General features: G+C 36.5%; 1 protein-coding gene across 1 annotated transcript in view; it reads left to right on the top strand.

Annotated features, from left to right (window-relative positions):
• The first annotated feature begins 281 nt into the window (after window positions 1–281).
• Window positions 282–16,860, top strand: part of RAB8B (RAB8B, member RAS oncogene family) — a 101,813-nt gene continuing 85,234 nt past the window's right edge. Inside the window, exon 1 of the mRNA XM_074234338.1 lies at window positions 282–463. Coding sequence (XP_074090439.1) covers window positions 340–463 — 124 coding nt within the window. The 5' untranslated portion in view covers window positions 282–339. The remainder of the gene's footprint in view (window positions 464–16,860) is intronic.

A 16,860-nucleotide genomic window follows, 5' to 3' on the forward strand; every position in this document is an offset into this window, starting at 1 on the left:
TTCCCTCTCGGGGGCTCCCGAGCTGGAGGCGGGCGGTGTGAACGACGCCTGGCACACCGGCACGGGGGGCTCGTTTCTGCCCCGGCCCCTCGGGCCAGCCTGAGCCCCGCTCAGCTCGGCGAAGCCCCCCAAAGCTCGCGCATCTTCTGGGGGGAACGCCCCGGGGCGGCGGGGGACTACAAGTCCCGTGGGCCCCCGGGGCGCGGGTGGTGATGACGAGCGGCCCCGGGATTGGCCGGGCGTGGCGGGGCGTGGCGGGGGCGTGGCGCGGGCCCCCGGAGGCCCCCCTCCGCCCCCATCCCCTCGGCTCCCTCCCGGGCGGAGGGACAGAGCGAGAAGATGGCGAAGACGTACGATTATCTGTTCAAGCTGCTGCTGATCGGAGACTCGGGGGTGGGGAAGACCTGCCTGCTGTTCCGCTTCTCCGAGGACGCCTTCAACACCACCTTCATCTCCACCATCGGTGAGGGAGGACCAGCCACTGGAGATGGGGGCACGGGGCGGGGGAGGGGACCTGGGGGCGTGTGTGGGGGAGATGGGGGCAGGGAGGGGAAGGGGCAGGCAGAGACGGGGTCCAGTGAAGGGGAGAGAGGGGGGACCAGCGGGGAGATGCGGGGCCGGGAGGGGGAGCCCGTGGAGGACGAGGCGGCGGAGCTCGGGGGACAGTGGGGAGGGGCGCCGAGCAGACTCGGGGGGAGAGTGATGGGGAGACCCTGGGGGACAGGTGTCGGGAAAGGGGCGCGGAGCCACGGCCAGAGGAGCTGGAGCGGGGCAGGGGCGCGGAGGGGGGCAGCGAGGGAGGAGAGTGAAGACTGGAGGGAGCAGAGAGGGGTGCAGGGGGGCCACGGGACAGGGGAGGGGGGGCAAGGAGACAGGGCGCGAGGGAGGGGAGAGAAGGAGATAGGGGGCCAGGAGGGAAGAGACCAGGGTGGGGACTGAGGGAAGAAAGAGGAGACTAGGTGGGGGAGAGGGTAGTAGGAAAGGAGGAAGAAAAGAGAAGCAGCATGAAGGGGACAGGAGGGAGGAGAGAGAAGAAAGTTTGGGGAAACAAGAGGGAGAAAGGGAGTCATGGAGGAGTCAGGGAAGAAAGAGAAGGAAATTTGAGATAAGAGAGTGGAAAGAGGGGCTTTGGGAACTTAAAAGAGGAGAAACAGAAAAGAACATGGTTGAAGGGAGGGACCATCAAGGTGAAAATGGTGGGGCAAGGGGCACATAAAGGAGGGGAATGTGGAGTGAAAAGAGGGGACTTGGTGCAAAGGGGCATGGTGAACCAGGAGAATGGGAGGGAGGAAGGATTGAGGAGAGAAGAGCATGGAAAGGAAAGAATGGGATATAGAGAAGACAAAAGGGGATGTTGGAGGCAATAAGAAGGAATGGAGTTTGGGGGATGAGAAAGAAGGAGATTTAATTAGGAAAAGAAGGGAATAAAATAAGAAGGAGCAAGGACTGAAGAAAGGGTAGCAGGAGGGAGATAAGAGAAAGGTATATAAAGGAAGAGGAGGTGTGAAGAGTGAATAAGAGAAAAACAGAGACACAAGATAGGAAAAGGAATGGGAAGGAGAGATGAAAGAAGAGGGAATGGTGGGGACAGGAGGGAGTAGGTCATGGAGATATCATGGGAAGAGACCTGGAGACAGCAGAAGGAAGGGTACATGGAGATTGAAGGTAATGAGAGAAAATCAATGAGAGAAGAGGAGGAAAAGTTGGGGAAGGGACTTGAGGGTAGAGGTAGAAAGGGAAAAAGGAACCAGAAATATGAGAAGGGTAAACCTGAAGAGGGAAAAGTGGAAAAAATAGAAACATGATTAAAAGAGAACAGAATAGCAATCTTTGTGGGTGGGTATGGGAAAAAGACTAAGTAAAGAGAGGAGGAAAGAGGGTGAAAAGGGGATTAGGAGGTTAGGGAGAGAAGCTGCCAGAGGAAAGGAGAGAATGAAGAGATAAGGGAAGAAGAAAGAGGGGGAAATTGGATGATACAAGAACTGTACAGGACAGAAATAGGAGACTGGAGGAGATAGGACTTAACAGAGGTAATTGAGAGCCAAGTAGGAAAGAGAAGAGCTATAAAGAGTTAGGAAAAGGAAGAAAATGAGAAAGTGGGATTTTGAGGGAGATTGTAGGAACAAGAGAAGTCTGAATGTAGATAAGTGACAGGGAATGGAGAACATGAAAGAAATCAGAATAGAAGATTGGAGTAAAAAAGGGGGAAATGGGGCTATGGAAGTTCTGGATAGAGGGATCACGGAAGCAGACAAAATTAAGGTAGGAATAGAGAGTTAAAGAAAGTGGTGAAGGAAAGAAATAAGGATAAGGAATGTGCTTATAGAGAAAAAAAGACAGTAGGAGCAAAAACAAAAAGGGAAAGAGTGAGATATAGTGAGTGTTGTATAAGCAAAGGGAAAAAATTAGGGCAGAAAATATGAGAAACTTGGAGCAGACAGAAAGGAGTAGGGGTCCTGGACTCTTTCCATAGTAGCTTTCATTTTCCTGTGCTCTTACTTTTTTTGGATCAAATGTAGGAGACAAAGATTTAAGTGATAGACAGTGGAATGATTTAATTTTTAGTTGATTCTCAGTATCAGATTTTTATAATTGAAGGAATTTGTGATTTTTCCTTTTTTGAAACTATACATTCAGGTTTTTATTTTTGTTTGTTTTTTAAAAATTTAAATGTTCATTAGTTTCTTAGTCAGAGAATGTTATCTCATGCTCTTTCCTCCTTACTTTCTGTGGTTTTTACAATTACTTGTTAGATATATTGTAAAATGTTATTTACCTCTGTGACTTTTAATTGATTGGACAAAGTTTTGGTTTTGGTTTTGGTTTTTGCTGGGAACTGACCTCATAACTTTGCTACTGGTAGGTATTGTGTTTTCAGGTATCAAGATATATAGCAGTCTTACTACAAACTTCATATTTAAATCAAAGCTGATTTTATGCTGGGTACAGAGTTAGTGTTGCTTTCCTTTTTCTTATTAAAAAAGAGTACCTGAGTAAGAAACTAGTCTAGGTTTCCTAGCAAATTAACCTGAGTGTCAAAGCCTTATTATTAGTATGCCATTCTTGCATGTATGAATGTAGAACTTATTATAACTTGTTTCATTATGACTTGTTGGATTGGGAACCAAAAGAGGTACTTTTGGGGAGAGTATATTTGAGTCATCCACCTTTATAATTTTTATCTCTACAGGTGTGTTTAAGAATAACTATTTTGTCATATAAGCCAAATATTATTTTTAATTAGTTTTGTGCCTCTTAATTTTCATATGACTTGACTGTTTAAACTCATGAGGTGCTATAGTTTAGTGAGGTTTGGACTGCTGGTTCTTCAAATGTATGTGACAAAGTACAGTCTTCAGTGGGACTTTTTCTTTTTTGAGGAAGCATATTGTAAATGCTATCTTTACACGTTTTCATGAGGGGTTTTGTAGGAACTGATACACAAACTAAAAGGAGTTAATGTTTTAAAATATTACTAATTTAAAAACCTCAAAGCAGTCCTTTTTTTTTCTCTGCTAAGAGTGTACACTTGCTTTTAGATAGTATAGGGAATGTACAGAAACATTGAGTACCATATTGTTTCCTTAACTCCTTTAGAGTTGAAGGGAACAGAATCCACCTATACTTTTTTGGATAAACTTCTTAGACTTGAGTTGTTTGTTTACTCATTCTTTTTTGTTACTTTTTTATTTTCATTATATTTCATGTTTATTATAAGAATATCTATAAGTTGCTTTTTATTTATGTCCCTTTAAATATTTTCATTGTAACAGATTTAATATTCGTTTCTGAAAAAATCTATTTTTAAATAATTGAAATAGAACTTTTGTGTAGGTGCATTTTTTTTTTTTTTTTAGGTTTTTTGCAAGGCAGGGGCAGCTAGGTGGCCCAGTGGATAAAGCAGGGCTGGTACTTTATCCACTGCCACCTAGCCACCCTAGGTGCATTTTTAAAGTCATTCATAGCAGGTCCATTTAACAATTTAGGCTAAGAAGCAGGAATAAAACTGAATCTGCTTTTATCAGATCCTAGATCTCATATTGTTCTTGAAATGTATAGGTAAGAAGGGGTGACCTGACAGAAGGTAATAAATAAACAAACATTCTTTTGAAACGGCAGAAGAATTTAGATACCATGAAATCTTATGTAATCAGGTGAATGTGGGGAAGGTTGGGATGGTGTTGGTAAGACTATCAATCTTCAGGTAGAAAGTACCATACCTACTCTTCTGTGACCACAGGGATAAGAGTGGAATTGAAGTTTCTAGCAACAGACCTGTCACTAAGAGAGGGCAAAAGGTTTATCTTAGAATAGATAAAGTAGATCACCTCCTATTTCCTGAGTGATTTCTATTTCCTAAAACTTATGTGCAGTTTGTGGAAGTTTTCTGTCAGAGTTCTGAGAAGTTTTGAATGACTATGAATGTTCAGATAAAAGTTGTAGATGGTGTAAAGAAGTATGATGGGAGGAGGCAGCTAGGTGGTACAGTGGATAGAGTACTGGCCCTGGAGTCAGGAGGACCTGAGTTCAAATTCGACACTTAATAAGACTTAGCTGTGCAGTGACAGCTAGGTGGTGCAGTGGATAGAGCACTGGCCCTGGAGTCAGAAGTACTGTCAGTTATACTATTTCTTAAATCTAAGTCATAAAATAACATGATAATGGGTAATCTAATTTATCTTTTAGTTTAATATTCTATAATAAATTCATATATGTTTTAGAAAACACTCAAAAGAAGTTTAACACATATCTAGTTTAAAAATAAATGTAGTGGGGGCGGCTAGGTGGTGCAGTGGATAAGAGCACCGACCCTGGAGTCAGGAGTACCTGAGTTCAAATCTGACCTCAGACACTTAATAATTACCTAGCTGTGTGGCCTTGGGCAAGCCACTTAATCCCATTGCCTTGCAAAAAAAAAGACCTAGCTGTGTGACCTTGGGCAAGTCATCTAACCCCATTGCCTTGGTTAAAAAAAAAACAAAGAAGTATGAAGGGAACAAACAAACATAAAAATAAACCAAAAATTCTCAGGTAATTTGAAAAATAAAAGTAAGATGATTTTTTGGGGAAAGCTCTTGGAAGGGATTGGGGGTGGTGGGTGGGGAGAAAGGGGGTGTACTATGAGGAAAAAAACATCATGTAAATAGAAGATAATACATGAGCTAAGTCTTGAAGGAAGCTAGGAATTCAGAGAGGTAGAAATGATCAGGCATGGGGGCGGCATATGTGAATAGACCAGTTTCACTGACCATTAATAGACCATGTATGTCTACCGGATGACTCCCCTTCCCTCTCTGAACCTCAGTTTCCTCATCTGAAACATGAGGCAATTGAATAACATGTTCTTGAACGTCCCTCCTAGCTTTAATGGTATAGAGATGGTAAGTGCCCTTGTGGTGAGATATTTAGTGCAATTTCTTCATTTTATAAAAGAGAAAACATGGAATGAGAGTGAAGTGACTTGTCTGAGTAATCCAGCTAGCTCAGCTGGAAATCAAGAACCTAGAATTCCCCATTCAACCTCTAGAACTTTTATCTAAGTATTCATGATCATTCAGAACTTCTTTTCACAGCACAGGGAAAATAGCACTTTGGTCAGGCTTCTACTTTTTTTTCCATTTAAGAAGTTGAAATTTAGATAAATCTTAAATTGGAAGGTTAAAATATTTCTGTTTGCATCAATTGATTCAATTTATTCAGGGAAATAGATAAATTTAGTCTAACAGAGTTAACCCATCATGTACCTGCTCTTTACTCACTCTTTTTGCATATTTTTTTATGTTCTATGATTTCAAGTTGAGAGATGAAAGCTCATTAAAATTACTGAAATTTAGGACATTGTGCCCACTAGTTGAGGAATGACTAAATAAATTATGACATAAATGTCAAGCATGAAAAATTCAAAGGAACATGATAATATTTGTATGAATCGATGCATAGTAGACAAAACTAGAAAAACAGTATATTCAGTGACTTGTAGCAATATACATAATAATAACAAAATAAATTTGAATGTTTTATAATTGTAATTAATAATCTTGTCCCCAGTGAAGAGATGATGAGGGAAAGTACCTGTCTGTTGATTCCTTCTTTGTTTCTCTATAAATACATATACATATATTTATCTATATCTATATATATATAGATAGATAAATAGATATAGCTATATCTATATATCTCATTTGAACATGGTTTGTTTGCATGTTATCTCCCCCATTAAATTATGAACTCTTAGCACAGAACCAGAAACAAATGATTAATAATTGCATCTTCACTAACTGACCTATGGGTTTGACATGATGCATATGCTGTCAGATATAATTGATAAATCAGTTGACTTCACTTTTTTTTTCCTTTGTTATGGGTAGAGATTAGTGGAAGGGGAAGACAGTATATAGCTCTGAATGACAGTAACATCTAACAAAGGACAAACAACAAAGTTTTATCAAATTTTTTATTAAATGAAATGACTTAGACAAATTTTTTGATCTTATTTTTTTCTTTAAATGAATATCTTTTCTTTTTTTTCTTTTTTAACTTTTTTTTAGATTTTTCAAGGTAATGGGGTTAAGTGGCTTGCCCAAGGCCACACAGCTAAGTAATTATTAAGTGTCTAAGGTAGGATTTGAACCCAGGTACTTCTGACAACAAGGCTGGTGCTCTATTCACTGCACCACCTAGTCACCCCTTAGTGAATGTCTTTTAGATTAAAAATTTTATTTGGTTTATAATGATTCAAAACTTACTCTAAGGCACATATTTAGAAACATTGTCATTTACATTTTGATTGAAGATGATATCAACATGACTAAATATTACTCAGGATGTGTTATAATCTTTACATCTGGAGAATATTGACCTTGATTTTTAGAATTATCTTGGTTTATATGCAAGAAACGTGTACCTGGAAAGGAAATATTTTTATACATAATACATTATAGTATTGGGTTTTTTTTTTGGCAAGGCAGTGGGGTTAAGTGACCTGTCCAAGGTCACACAGCTAGGTAATTCTTAATTGTCTGAGGTCAGATTTGAACTAAGGTCCTCTTGACTCCAGGGCCAGTGCTCTCTCTCTCCAATTATTGCTTACTTTGACATTATATAGTGCCTCTTTTTATACCACTTTGCAGGAAAAAAAAATATTGTAGGGTAAAAGCAGTACTACCAAAATTGTAGTATGAATGTTATAATGAACTAAAAGTAATTAAGTGGATAATAGAATTATAGATTTCAGCAATAGATTGATAGATAGAATAAGATTAAATTAAATGTCTCCCTTTTGCCAGTAACTATGTTAGATCTAGAGCTGAAATAGACTTTAGAAGCCTTCAAATATGAACCCTCATTTTCCAGATGAATAAATTGTGCACCAAGAATTTAAGAAATTTGTCCAAGGTCACTCAACTAGTCAGTATCTGAAGCAAAACTGAATTCAGGTTCCAGTGAATATTTTAGCCTTTATACCAGTTACCTTCTGGATATTAAGACTAGGATGTAGAATATGAGAATTCTAAATAGAACTTTTAGCTGTAGTTTTAAAATAAAAGGACTCATGAAGAGCTTCAGAAAGTATCTTACACCAGAGGTGTAACTCACTGTAGGGGTCAGTCTACTGTAATGTGGTATACAATTTGAACAAATTAAAATGTCGTTGAGAAATTTTTAATAAAATAAATGCAAATAGAATACAATATAGTAAATATTAATTTGTGGTTTTCTAAGTTGGTATATAATCTGCAAGATTCCATCACTGTTTAAGTTTGACAAATAGTTATAATTTAAGGAGAAGGTTCTTGTCAGGAGAAATTAATCAAGAAAAGTAAAAATAACTAAATATGTATCATTTTGATTGGTGATAGGATGGTGAGTTGAATGTAGATAAAAACTAAAACTTGGTTTTGAATTAGATTTTAAAAGAATCAGACAAAACCTCATTGTTCAGTAGTTTTCAGTTGTGTCTGACTCTTCATGACCCCATTTGGGATTTTCTTGGTAAAGGTATTGAAGTAATTTGCCATTTCCTTCTCCAACTCATTTTGACAAATGAAGAAACCAAGGCAAACAAGACTAAGTGATTTTTCCAGACTCACTCTAGGTATTATGTGTTGCAGCCATATTTGAACTCATTTTCCCAGCCCAGGCCCAGTGTTCTTTCCACTATACTACCTAGGTGCCCCAAAGAATGTATAATTGGAACTAAAAAGAATATGGAGCTTTTGGAATCCTTAACTTTCTTCCAGGCATGATAAGATTTTAACTATGTGAGGCCTTTCTTGATCCTCACTACTCTCTCAGTTGTCAATGCACTCTCCCACATAAAATTACTTTGATTGAAGTTAGCCCTTATGACTTTACTGGATAGATTTGAATAAAAATGAAGATAAGTGGGAGTAATTGTACTTGAACACTTAACAAACTTCCAAATATCCACTTCTGTACCCCTGTGATAACCTCCCTGAATTTACTTAATGCATTTTAAAACCTCAATTTAAAACAAATTATTTTTCCAATTATGTAAAAACAGTTTTAACCAATTTTTTTTTATAATTTGAGTTCCAAATTTTCTTCAGTTCTCCTTCCCCTCTGTACATTGAGAAAGCAATTTGATAAAGGTTATTCATGTGCAGTCATGCAAAGCATTTCTATATTTGTTATGTTGGGAAAGAAATCAGACTGAAAGAAAGGAAAAGAAAGAAGGTAAAAAATTATGTTTCTATCTGTATTTAGATAAATCAGCTTTTTCTCTGGAGGTAGATAGAATTCTTTATCATAGGCCCTTCAGAATTGCTTTGGATCATTGTATTGTTGAGAATAGCTAAATTATTCACAATTGATCTTTCTATAAACAGTTGTTACTGTTTATAGTGTTCTTTTGGTTTTATCCATTTCACTTTGCTATAGTTATATAAATCATTTTCTGAAACTATTTTGCTCATCATTTTTTTTTCCTTAGATTTTTGAAGGCAATGGGGTTAAGTAGTTTGCCCAAGGCCACACGGCTAGGTAATTATTAAGTGTCTGAGGTCAGATTTGAACTCAGGTCCTCCTGACTCCAAGGCTGGTGCTCTATCCATTGCGCCACCTAGCTGCCCCTCATCATTTCTTATAGTGCAATAGTATTCTATCACAATCATATTCTACAACTTGTTTAGCCACTCTCCAACTTATGGACATCCCTTCAATTTCTGATTGTTTGCCATCACTAAAAACTGTTATAAATGTTTGTTGTAAATAGAGATCATTTTTTTTATTTAAAAAATCTCTTTGAGAAACAAACCTAGTAGTGTAATTTCTGGGTCAAAGTGTATGCACAATAAAGCCTCAATTTGAAAGAGACATCTTAGGGTAAAGGTATTATAGTAATCTATTGATCTTTCCAAATTGCTTAACTGTGGTATATGTAATACTCAGATTTCTTTCTTTTAATTAATGAAATTACTCAAGAATACCAAATCAAAAACGTGTGAAATCACTTGGGTTTGCATTAGAAGAGCCATTTCTTCTCTATCTTTTCTCATTAGCCTGAAACAATACAGCAGATGATGGAGCTGTGTTTGTTTCTTTTCTCTGCCTCATATAGGGAAGTGGGTTAGTTTTTAGAAATTTGAGCTGACTAAATCAAATTCTTTTGTTAAAAGAAAATATGTATATTAATGCTTACTGAATAGATTTAGTTGTATATATTTGTACAACATATTGTCTAGAATCAAACTGATGTTTAATTATCAATATTTCTGCTTATCAAAGCAGCAAAAAAATTTAAAACTAAAGTAACCAATTATTCAATGACAGGCTATCACCATTAAAAATTTTTTTTATATCAAAGATCAGATACAGGATTCTCTTAAAATCACATTGTTTTGTATTATCTGTTAAGTATATTGGGTTTTTTAAATTAATACTTAAATACTAGAATGTTATTGATATGAAATTATTGAATGTGATCAGCTGTTGCTTCTAAAATTGTATATTCATATCTATTTGAATTCCAGCTGTAATTATTTGATCCCCTTATTCTTTAACTTCTTTTTTTGTCATTGTTTTTTATATTAATTTATTTGATCCCTCCCAGAAACTCTTGAAGGGGTGGATACTTCTGATGTTACTATCCTCATTTTATAGATGAGGAAACAGACTTGGATGTGATTTGTTGGTGGTTACACAACTTGTGAATATCAGAAGTGGGATTTTTTGAAAAAAGATCTTCCTACTTAAGTATAGCACACTATTCACTATCATCTGCCTTTTAAAGTTGCCTATAGATTTTGATTCCTGGAATCTTATTTAGAAGGTAATAGTAAATAGATAGAAATTTGAATTGTAGTTTTTATTTTTTCTAAAGATGGACTAAAAGTGAAAAACAATGAGATACTCTTTCACAGTTACCAGAATAGCTAACATTTATGTAGTGCTGACTATGTGCTAGGCACTATGCTAAGCATTTCACAATTACAGTCAATCTTCAATATTTGCATATTTAACTTTTGTGACTTCAAGCATTTATGTGATTTTATTAGTTATCTTAATTTTTACTTTCATGCACATCTGTGGCTATGTGCAGTAGAGAAGAAAACTGAAAAACACAATGTGCCCTCAAATTCTGGTATGCACTGCCGTTCAGACTGAGTGTCCTCCTTCCCCCACTGCCTGTCTGGGCTTCCAAGTGTCCAGCCTGGGGCAGCATGGAACATCATGGTCTCTTTGCAGTTTGGTTGGTGTAGAGCTAGACCCAGTAAGTCTAAGCCTCCCCCAGCCATGGACGTTACAACCTTAGAAGAGGCATTGACTTACTCTGAGGCATCGGGCAACAGTTTAGTCACAGAGCTGAAAGGAAGATTAGAGATGGCAGATTACATCTTTTTCTTTTTTTAATCTGGGTGGAGAGGGGTTCTTCTGACATCATAACTACACTATTCCTGTTATCCCTCCCTGGATTGCCTATCCTCTTCCCTGCATTTATGTATTATTTCATTGTTACTCTGTTAGAATTAATGTTTTGCTACAAAGAATTGTATGCCCCAAACTGTATTTTCAGCATTCTCTTGCAAAAGATGGCCATTTTTGGTGGTTTGTAGGCCCAAATTTCCTATTTCCCCTAGGTTCAATATATCAACATTCACATTTTTTTTGACTTAGAGCCATTTTCTAAGAACATTCCTCCCTAAAGTTGAGAATTAATTTATTGATATTTGTTCCACACAACAACCCTGGGAGTTAGGTAATATTATTATCCCCATTTTACAGTTGAGGAAATTGAGGTAGACAAAGATTAAATGACTTGAGCAGAGCCACACTGCTAATAAGTCTCTAAAGCTGGATTTGAATTCCTGTCTTTCTTTTCTGACTCCAGGCTTAGTTATGTACCACGGTGCCACTCAGCTACACCAAATCAGTGCTTTAATTCTGCTTAGTTTTTTCCCTTTTTTCTATGTTATGGCATTTGAGTTTTTTGTTGTTGGATTTTTGGGGTTTTTTGCCTTTTAAGGGCATTTTTTGAAGGACAAGGAAGATAGAACTAGAAAAATAGAAACAGATATTAAAATCTATAATAATTATGTGGAGGAGGAAGGGGAGGTTGCAAGGGGAGAAATGTTAACCTTTAATAAGCACTTTGTGGACACTTACAAGTAGATGGGGGATCAGAAACAAATCATGTGGGTTCCTTCCTCCCTTCCATTCCCTTCTCTTTCTTCCTCCCCCCAAAAGTTATGTAGGAGATCTTCTATCCATCATGCCACTTCTGGACTAATCTTAATGCACAGATCTGGTTCTAACCTAATCACTCCAATGATCAGTCCTTCCAAGGCTTCCTATTGTTTACAAATAAAAATGAAATTTGACTGTATTCAAAGCTCGTAGAAGTCTTTCACAAACTAGTACCATCTTAGAGTCAAATTGGAATATTTTCTGCTTCTTGAATTACTTGGTGCTTTCCTTTTTTTTCTTTTTCCTTATGCTATTCCCATTGTTAAGTATGTTCTTTCTCCTTTTCAGTTGTTGAATTTCCTGCTTATTTTTTAAATAAAAAAGAATTTTTTAAAAATCTTACTTAACTTTTCTTTTAACATTCAACTCAAATGCTAATTCCTTCACAAAACCTTTCTTGAGCCTTTTTGTGAGAATTTTTTTTTTACCCTGAGATTTCAGGTAACATTTTGTTTTGAACCTCTGTAATGAATGATGTATTATTGTATAGTGGAGTTATCTGTGTACTTATTCTCTTATTAGACTGGAAGCTCCATGAGGGTAAATGAATAGAAACTTGAAAGTCTTTGTTGCACACATGGGTGCTTAATATGTATTGAATTATTTGCAGTGCTGACTTCCTGCTTCAGAAGGTAATACATTTAGAGCTAGAAGGGACTTTAAAGATATTTTTATTGTGCAGTTGAGAAAACTAAAGAGCCAGATAGTTAATTTACTAACCAATGATCACAGAGGTAGGTGGCAGGGGCAAGATCTGAACCTAGGTTCTAACTCTGGTGCTGTTTCTACTCTAGCACAAGAGATTACATTGTTCACGGTGAAAGAAAAAGAAATACTTTAACCAAATTTTGAATAGCTAAACTCATTGGGATTACTTTGTATGACATTAAGATCTAAACTTTCAGAAACTTATAGTAAGCTGACTTGTTTTCCTTGCTGATGTTGTCTTTTTCTTTTTTTTTTGCTTCCCCTATAGCAGGTAGCAAAATGACTCTGGCTCCTCAGAATTTACTCATTACTGAACCTTTGGAGATTTTTCAAAAAAAATTCTTTGTCTTCTCTGGCTTCGCATTTTAAGTCTAGCTCTCTAGTGACAGCTCTAAAGCTCTTTGTTTTTGTGTGTTAATTGAAGTTACATATACAAATAATGTCAATCTCAAACACATTGTCATTTGTCAGTTAACATATATTAATATATTTATGATTGTCTCTTTTGTAGTTCTATTGTATTATTTAGGATCTTAAATTTGCAAAGTCTTGACAACATTGATTTTACTTCATTAATTCTTCCATTGTGGGGAAAAGACATTTTGGAATTTGCTCTGTCCAAAGCTGTTTAAGGGCTCTAGAATCTATACCTAGGAAATGTTGCTCCAGACCAATTGAGATAGCAGCATATTTTAGCACAGTGCTTTGCAGAAACTGTTAAAACCAGGATCTTTTTTTTTTTTTAGTTTTTTGCAAGGCAGATGGGGTTAAGTGGCTTGCCCAAGGCCACACAGCTAGGTCATTATTAAGTGTCTGAGACCGGATTTGAACCCAGGTACTCCTGACTCCAGGGCCGGTGCTTTATCCATTGAGCCACCTAGCCGCCCCCAGGTTCTATTTTCTTTGAATCATTCCATCTATTAAAAATTTTTATAAGACAAAGTTGAGGAAGCAGATCTCTGATGGATTAGAATAAAGATTTGGGGGGAATCTAATAACAGTGACAAGTCTAAAAGTTGAAGCACGATCATTTTTTTTCCTGTACAGCATATGTTTATTTAGTATGAAAGTTGAATAGATAAAACATATTTTGGGTTTTTTTAAGATGCAAGTTACAGAGTATTTATAGGTAAATATTTCCATAACAAGTCTATGACTTTTAGAAAGGCAAAGTAGTTCACATTTCTCAGAAAGGTAGTGGTCTAACTTTTATCTTCGCAGAGAGCTGTTGAACTAGAGCATTAAAGGATAGCTAAGTTTGGTGGAGAGTTAATTGTCTAATGGAGATGATTCATGTCACTATTCAGTTACCCCCCAAATGACTACCTTTTTGTTATTTTACTATTTGATATCACTTCTATATCATAGTCATAGGAAAGAAAATTTAAAAAATCCCCTAAAACACAAACTTTATTCTCCTTATTTGCAGTCTACTTTGCTGCTTGGTGAAAGCTAGGTGAATAGATTTGATGAGGGGAAGAATCAGAAACTCTTGCCTAAAATGGAGTTTGGGCATTACTAATGATTTTCAGTCAATTACTTTAGTCCCCCCTTTACCAAATATCATTAAAAGTTGATTGTGGGGGCAACTAGGTGGCTCAGTGGATAGAGCACCGGCCCTGGAGTCAGGAGTATCTGAGTTCAAATATGGCCTCATACACTTAATAATGACCTAGCTGTGTGGCCTTGGGCAAGCCACTTAACCCCATTTGCCTTGCAAAAGCCTAAAAAAGAAAAGTTGATTGTGGCTCTCTAGTTAGTTATGCAAATTAATATCTATATTCTGAAAAAAAGCAAACTTGGAGTAAAGGCTGTCAGTACACTCAAAGATTATCTAAAGAAAATAAGTCCTTAAAATAAGTTTAATAAATTCTAGCAGTTATTGTTTTATTAGATTGTAATAGAAATTTGTATCTATGGTTAAGTATTATTGTTTCATATAGAAATGCACATGTAAGGGGCAGCTAAGTAGTGCAGTGGATAGAGCACCGACCCTGGAGTCAGCAGGACCTGAGTTCAAATGCAGTGTCAGACACTTAATAATTACTTAGATTGTGATCTTGGGCAAGTCACTTAACCCAGTTGCCTTGTAAAATCAAGAAAGAAGAAATGTGCATGTTGTTTTAATCCCTAGTTATATGAAAAAAATTTTAATCCCTAGTAATGTGAAATATTGTGGCACTAGTTTGAAGCAGCAGAGGCAGGGTTAGAATTTGGATCTTCCTAACTCATATTCCAGCACTCTGTCTCCTGTGATACACTGTCTCTTATTTAGAACAGCCTGTTCATTTTACAGATCCAGAAAATGAGGACCTAGGAAAATGATATAACTTTTTTGAGGTTCCGTAGTAAATAAGTAGTCAACCAAGGAACCAAATCCAGATATTCAGCCTCTGAGTGTGCTGCTCTTTTATTATGCTGTTGCTTGGTGAGAAGCAAATGTTGCAGCATCCACTTTATCAAAGTACCATTTATCAAAGTATCAGCATTTGTCATTGTGACACTTGAATGTATCAGCTTTGAAATTTAGATGTGCCAATTTTGCCACCAAAAACTCTAGGAAAAAAATACTAACACACATACACAAAGACACTATTTTAAAGAAATGCATTATCACTATGCATTCTACTTGAATACAAATTAATTAAAGCAACTAAAATTTCATTCTACTTCAAATATTTAAGTCCTGTGAATATTATGGTATGAACTGAAGAAGGGATATTAACACATTTAATAGAAGTAGTTTCTTGTTTACTCCTCAAAACAAAATGGTTGTAGGCAGGCTTATAGTTCACATATATAATATAATTCAGAAGGAGAGAGGTAAGGAAATTTGTGTTTGAGAATTACCTACCTGTGACTTTAACTTAACAGGTTTGATAGTATCTTTAAGGAAGTAATAGTGTATGCTTAAGGTAGAATGTTGCACATGTTTGGATTGGGGCAAATTCTGAGTAAGAATTTAACTCACAAACAGAAGGAAACATAATTATAGCTTAAACCTTATCACTATTTCTTCACATTGGACTTATGATACATTTTAGTAATTGTGGGGCTTAGATAGACTGTGGTTGAAACACTAACTGTGAACTTCCTTCCTTTGGTATATACTCAGTTAAAAGCTTTCATGTTAGTTTGAGCTTTCTTTTAAGGATAAAAATGCATATTTTAGTTTATGCAGCCTTGTATTTTCTTTCTCACAAAGATTCCATTTTAATATATGTAGTAGCACTCAATTTCTCTAGCAACTTCAACTCTCTGGAACACAGCTGAGAACCAGCAAGGGGGGGAAAAAACTCTGAGTAGTTAAATTTGATGTCTCACAGTCTATGAACTAACTAAAGCAAATATACTTTATTCATACAAGTATGAAATCTCTAAGTGAATGTCTTTTATATTACATAAAGATCTAAGCCTGATTACTTACTTTATAGCCTATTGAATATTAGAATTAGCAAATTAAAGAAAATGGGTTCATTGGAGAGACAGGTACTTTGGGAACTATGTACCATATAGCCACTTTGGGAACTATGTACCATATAGCCTAAGTATAAGCAGATACAGTAACTCTTAATCTGAAGTCATTTATTGAGGCCCCCACATACCTTAATAGACCCTGAGGCCATCTCTCTTTCATTGCATAATATAATATGGTTCATCATGAACTTAAATTATCAAAAAAAAATAAGCTCAATTTATCATAGTCCTTAAGGCAGCAAAATATGTAATATATTTCAGAAATGATACCATCAAAAAGAATTATAATAAAATAGGTTTTATGCTATATAAAGACATAAGATTCTAATTATTCTTGGCACTCTCTTGTCCCTTGGATTTTCTGGTGCTGCATTCCTATGGTTCTGCTTCTCTAACAATTTCTTATACCTCCTTCCTTGGTTGCTCATCTTCTTCCCTTTTTCCTAAACATAGATTTTCCCAAAGCATTATCCATAGACTGCTTTTCTACCTTTCTTTTTATTGATCTCATTTGCTTCTGTGAATTCTGTTATTATTTCCATGAAAAAAACATAATCTACATTTTCGGGTTGAACTTCCTTTATAGATCTAGTCCCTTATTTTCACTACCTGATGAATATTTCTACTTTTAAGTCTTTTGAGAGATAATCTTGCTTTAATGGAAAGAATTTGGAATTGGAAGTCAGATAAGATCTGCATTCAGTTTCTGATTCTGAGACTGTGACCATGATTCAATTTTTAAAACTCTCTGAGACTCAGTTCCTTCATCTATAAAATGTAGACAATACCTGTAAATAGTTCTTTTTATTTCATAGGTGTATTATGAGGATCAAATGAATTAATTCATTTATTAGATTCTTACTGAGTACAAAGCAGTTTGCTAACTATTGTGGATATAAAGATTAAAAAACAAACATAGTTAGGGAGCTGTAGGGATCTGAGAAGGCTTACTTCAAGGCAATGAGATTA

The sequence above is a fragment of the Macrotis lagotis genome, chromosome 4 (assembly GCF_037893015.1).
Source record: "Macrotis lagotis isolate mMagLag1 chromosome 4, bilby.v1.9.chrom.fasta, whole genome shotgun sequence".
Classification (NCBI taxonomy): domain Eukaryota; kingdom Metazoa; phylum Chordata; class Mammalia; order Peramelemorphia; family Peramelidae; genus Macrotis; species Macrotis lagotis.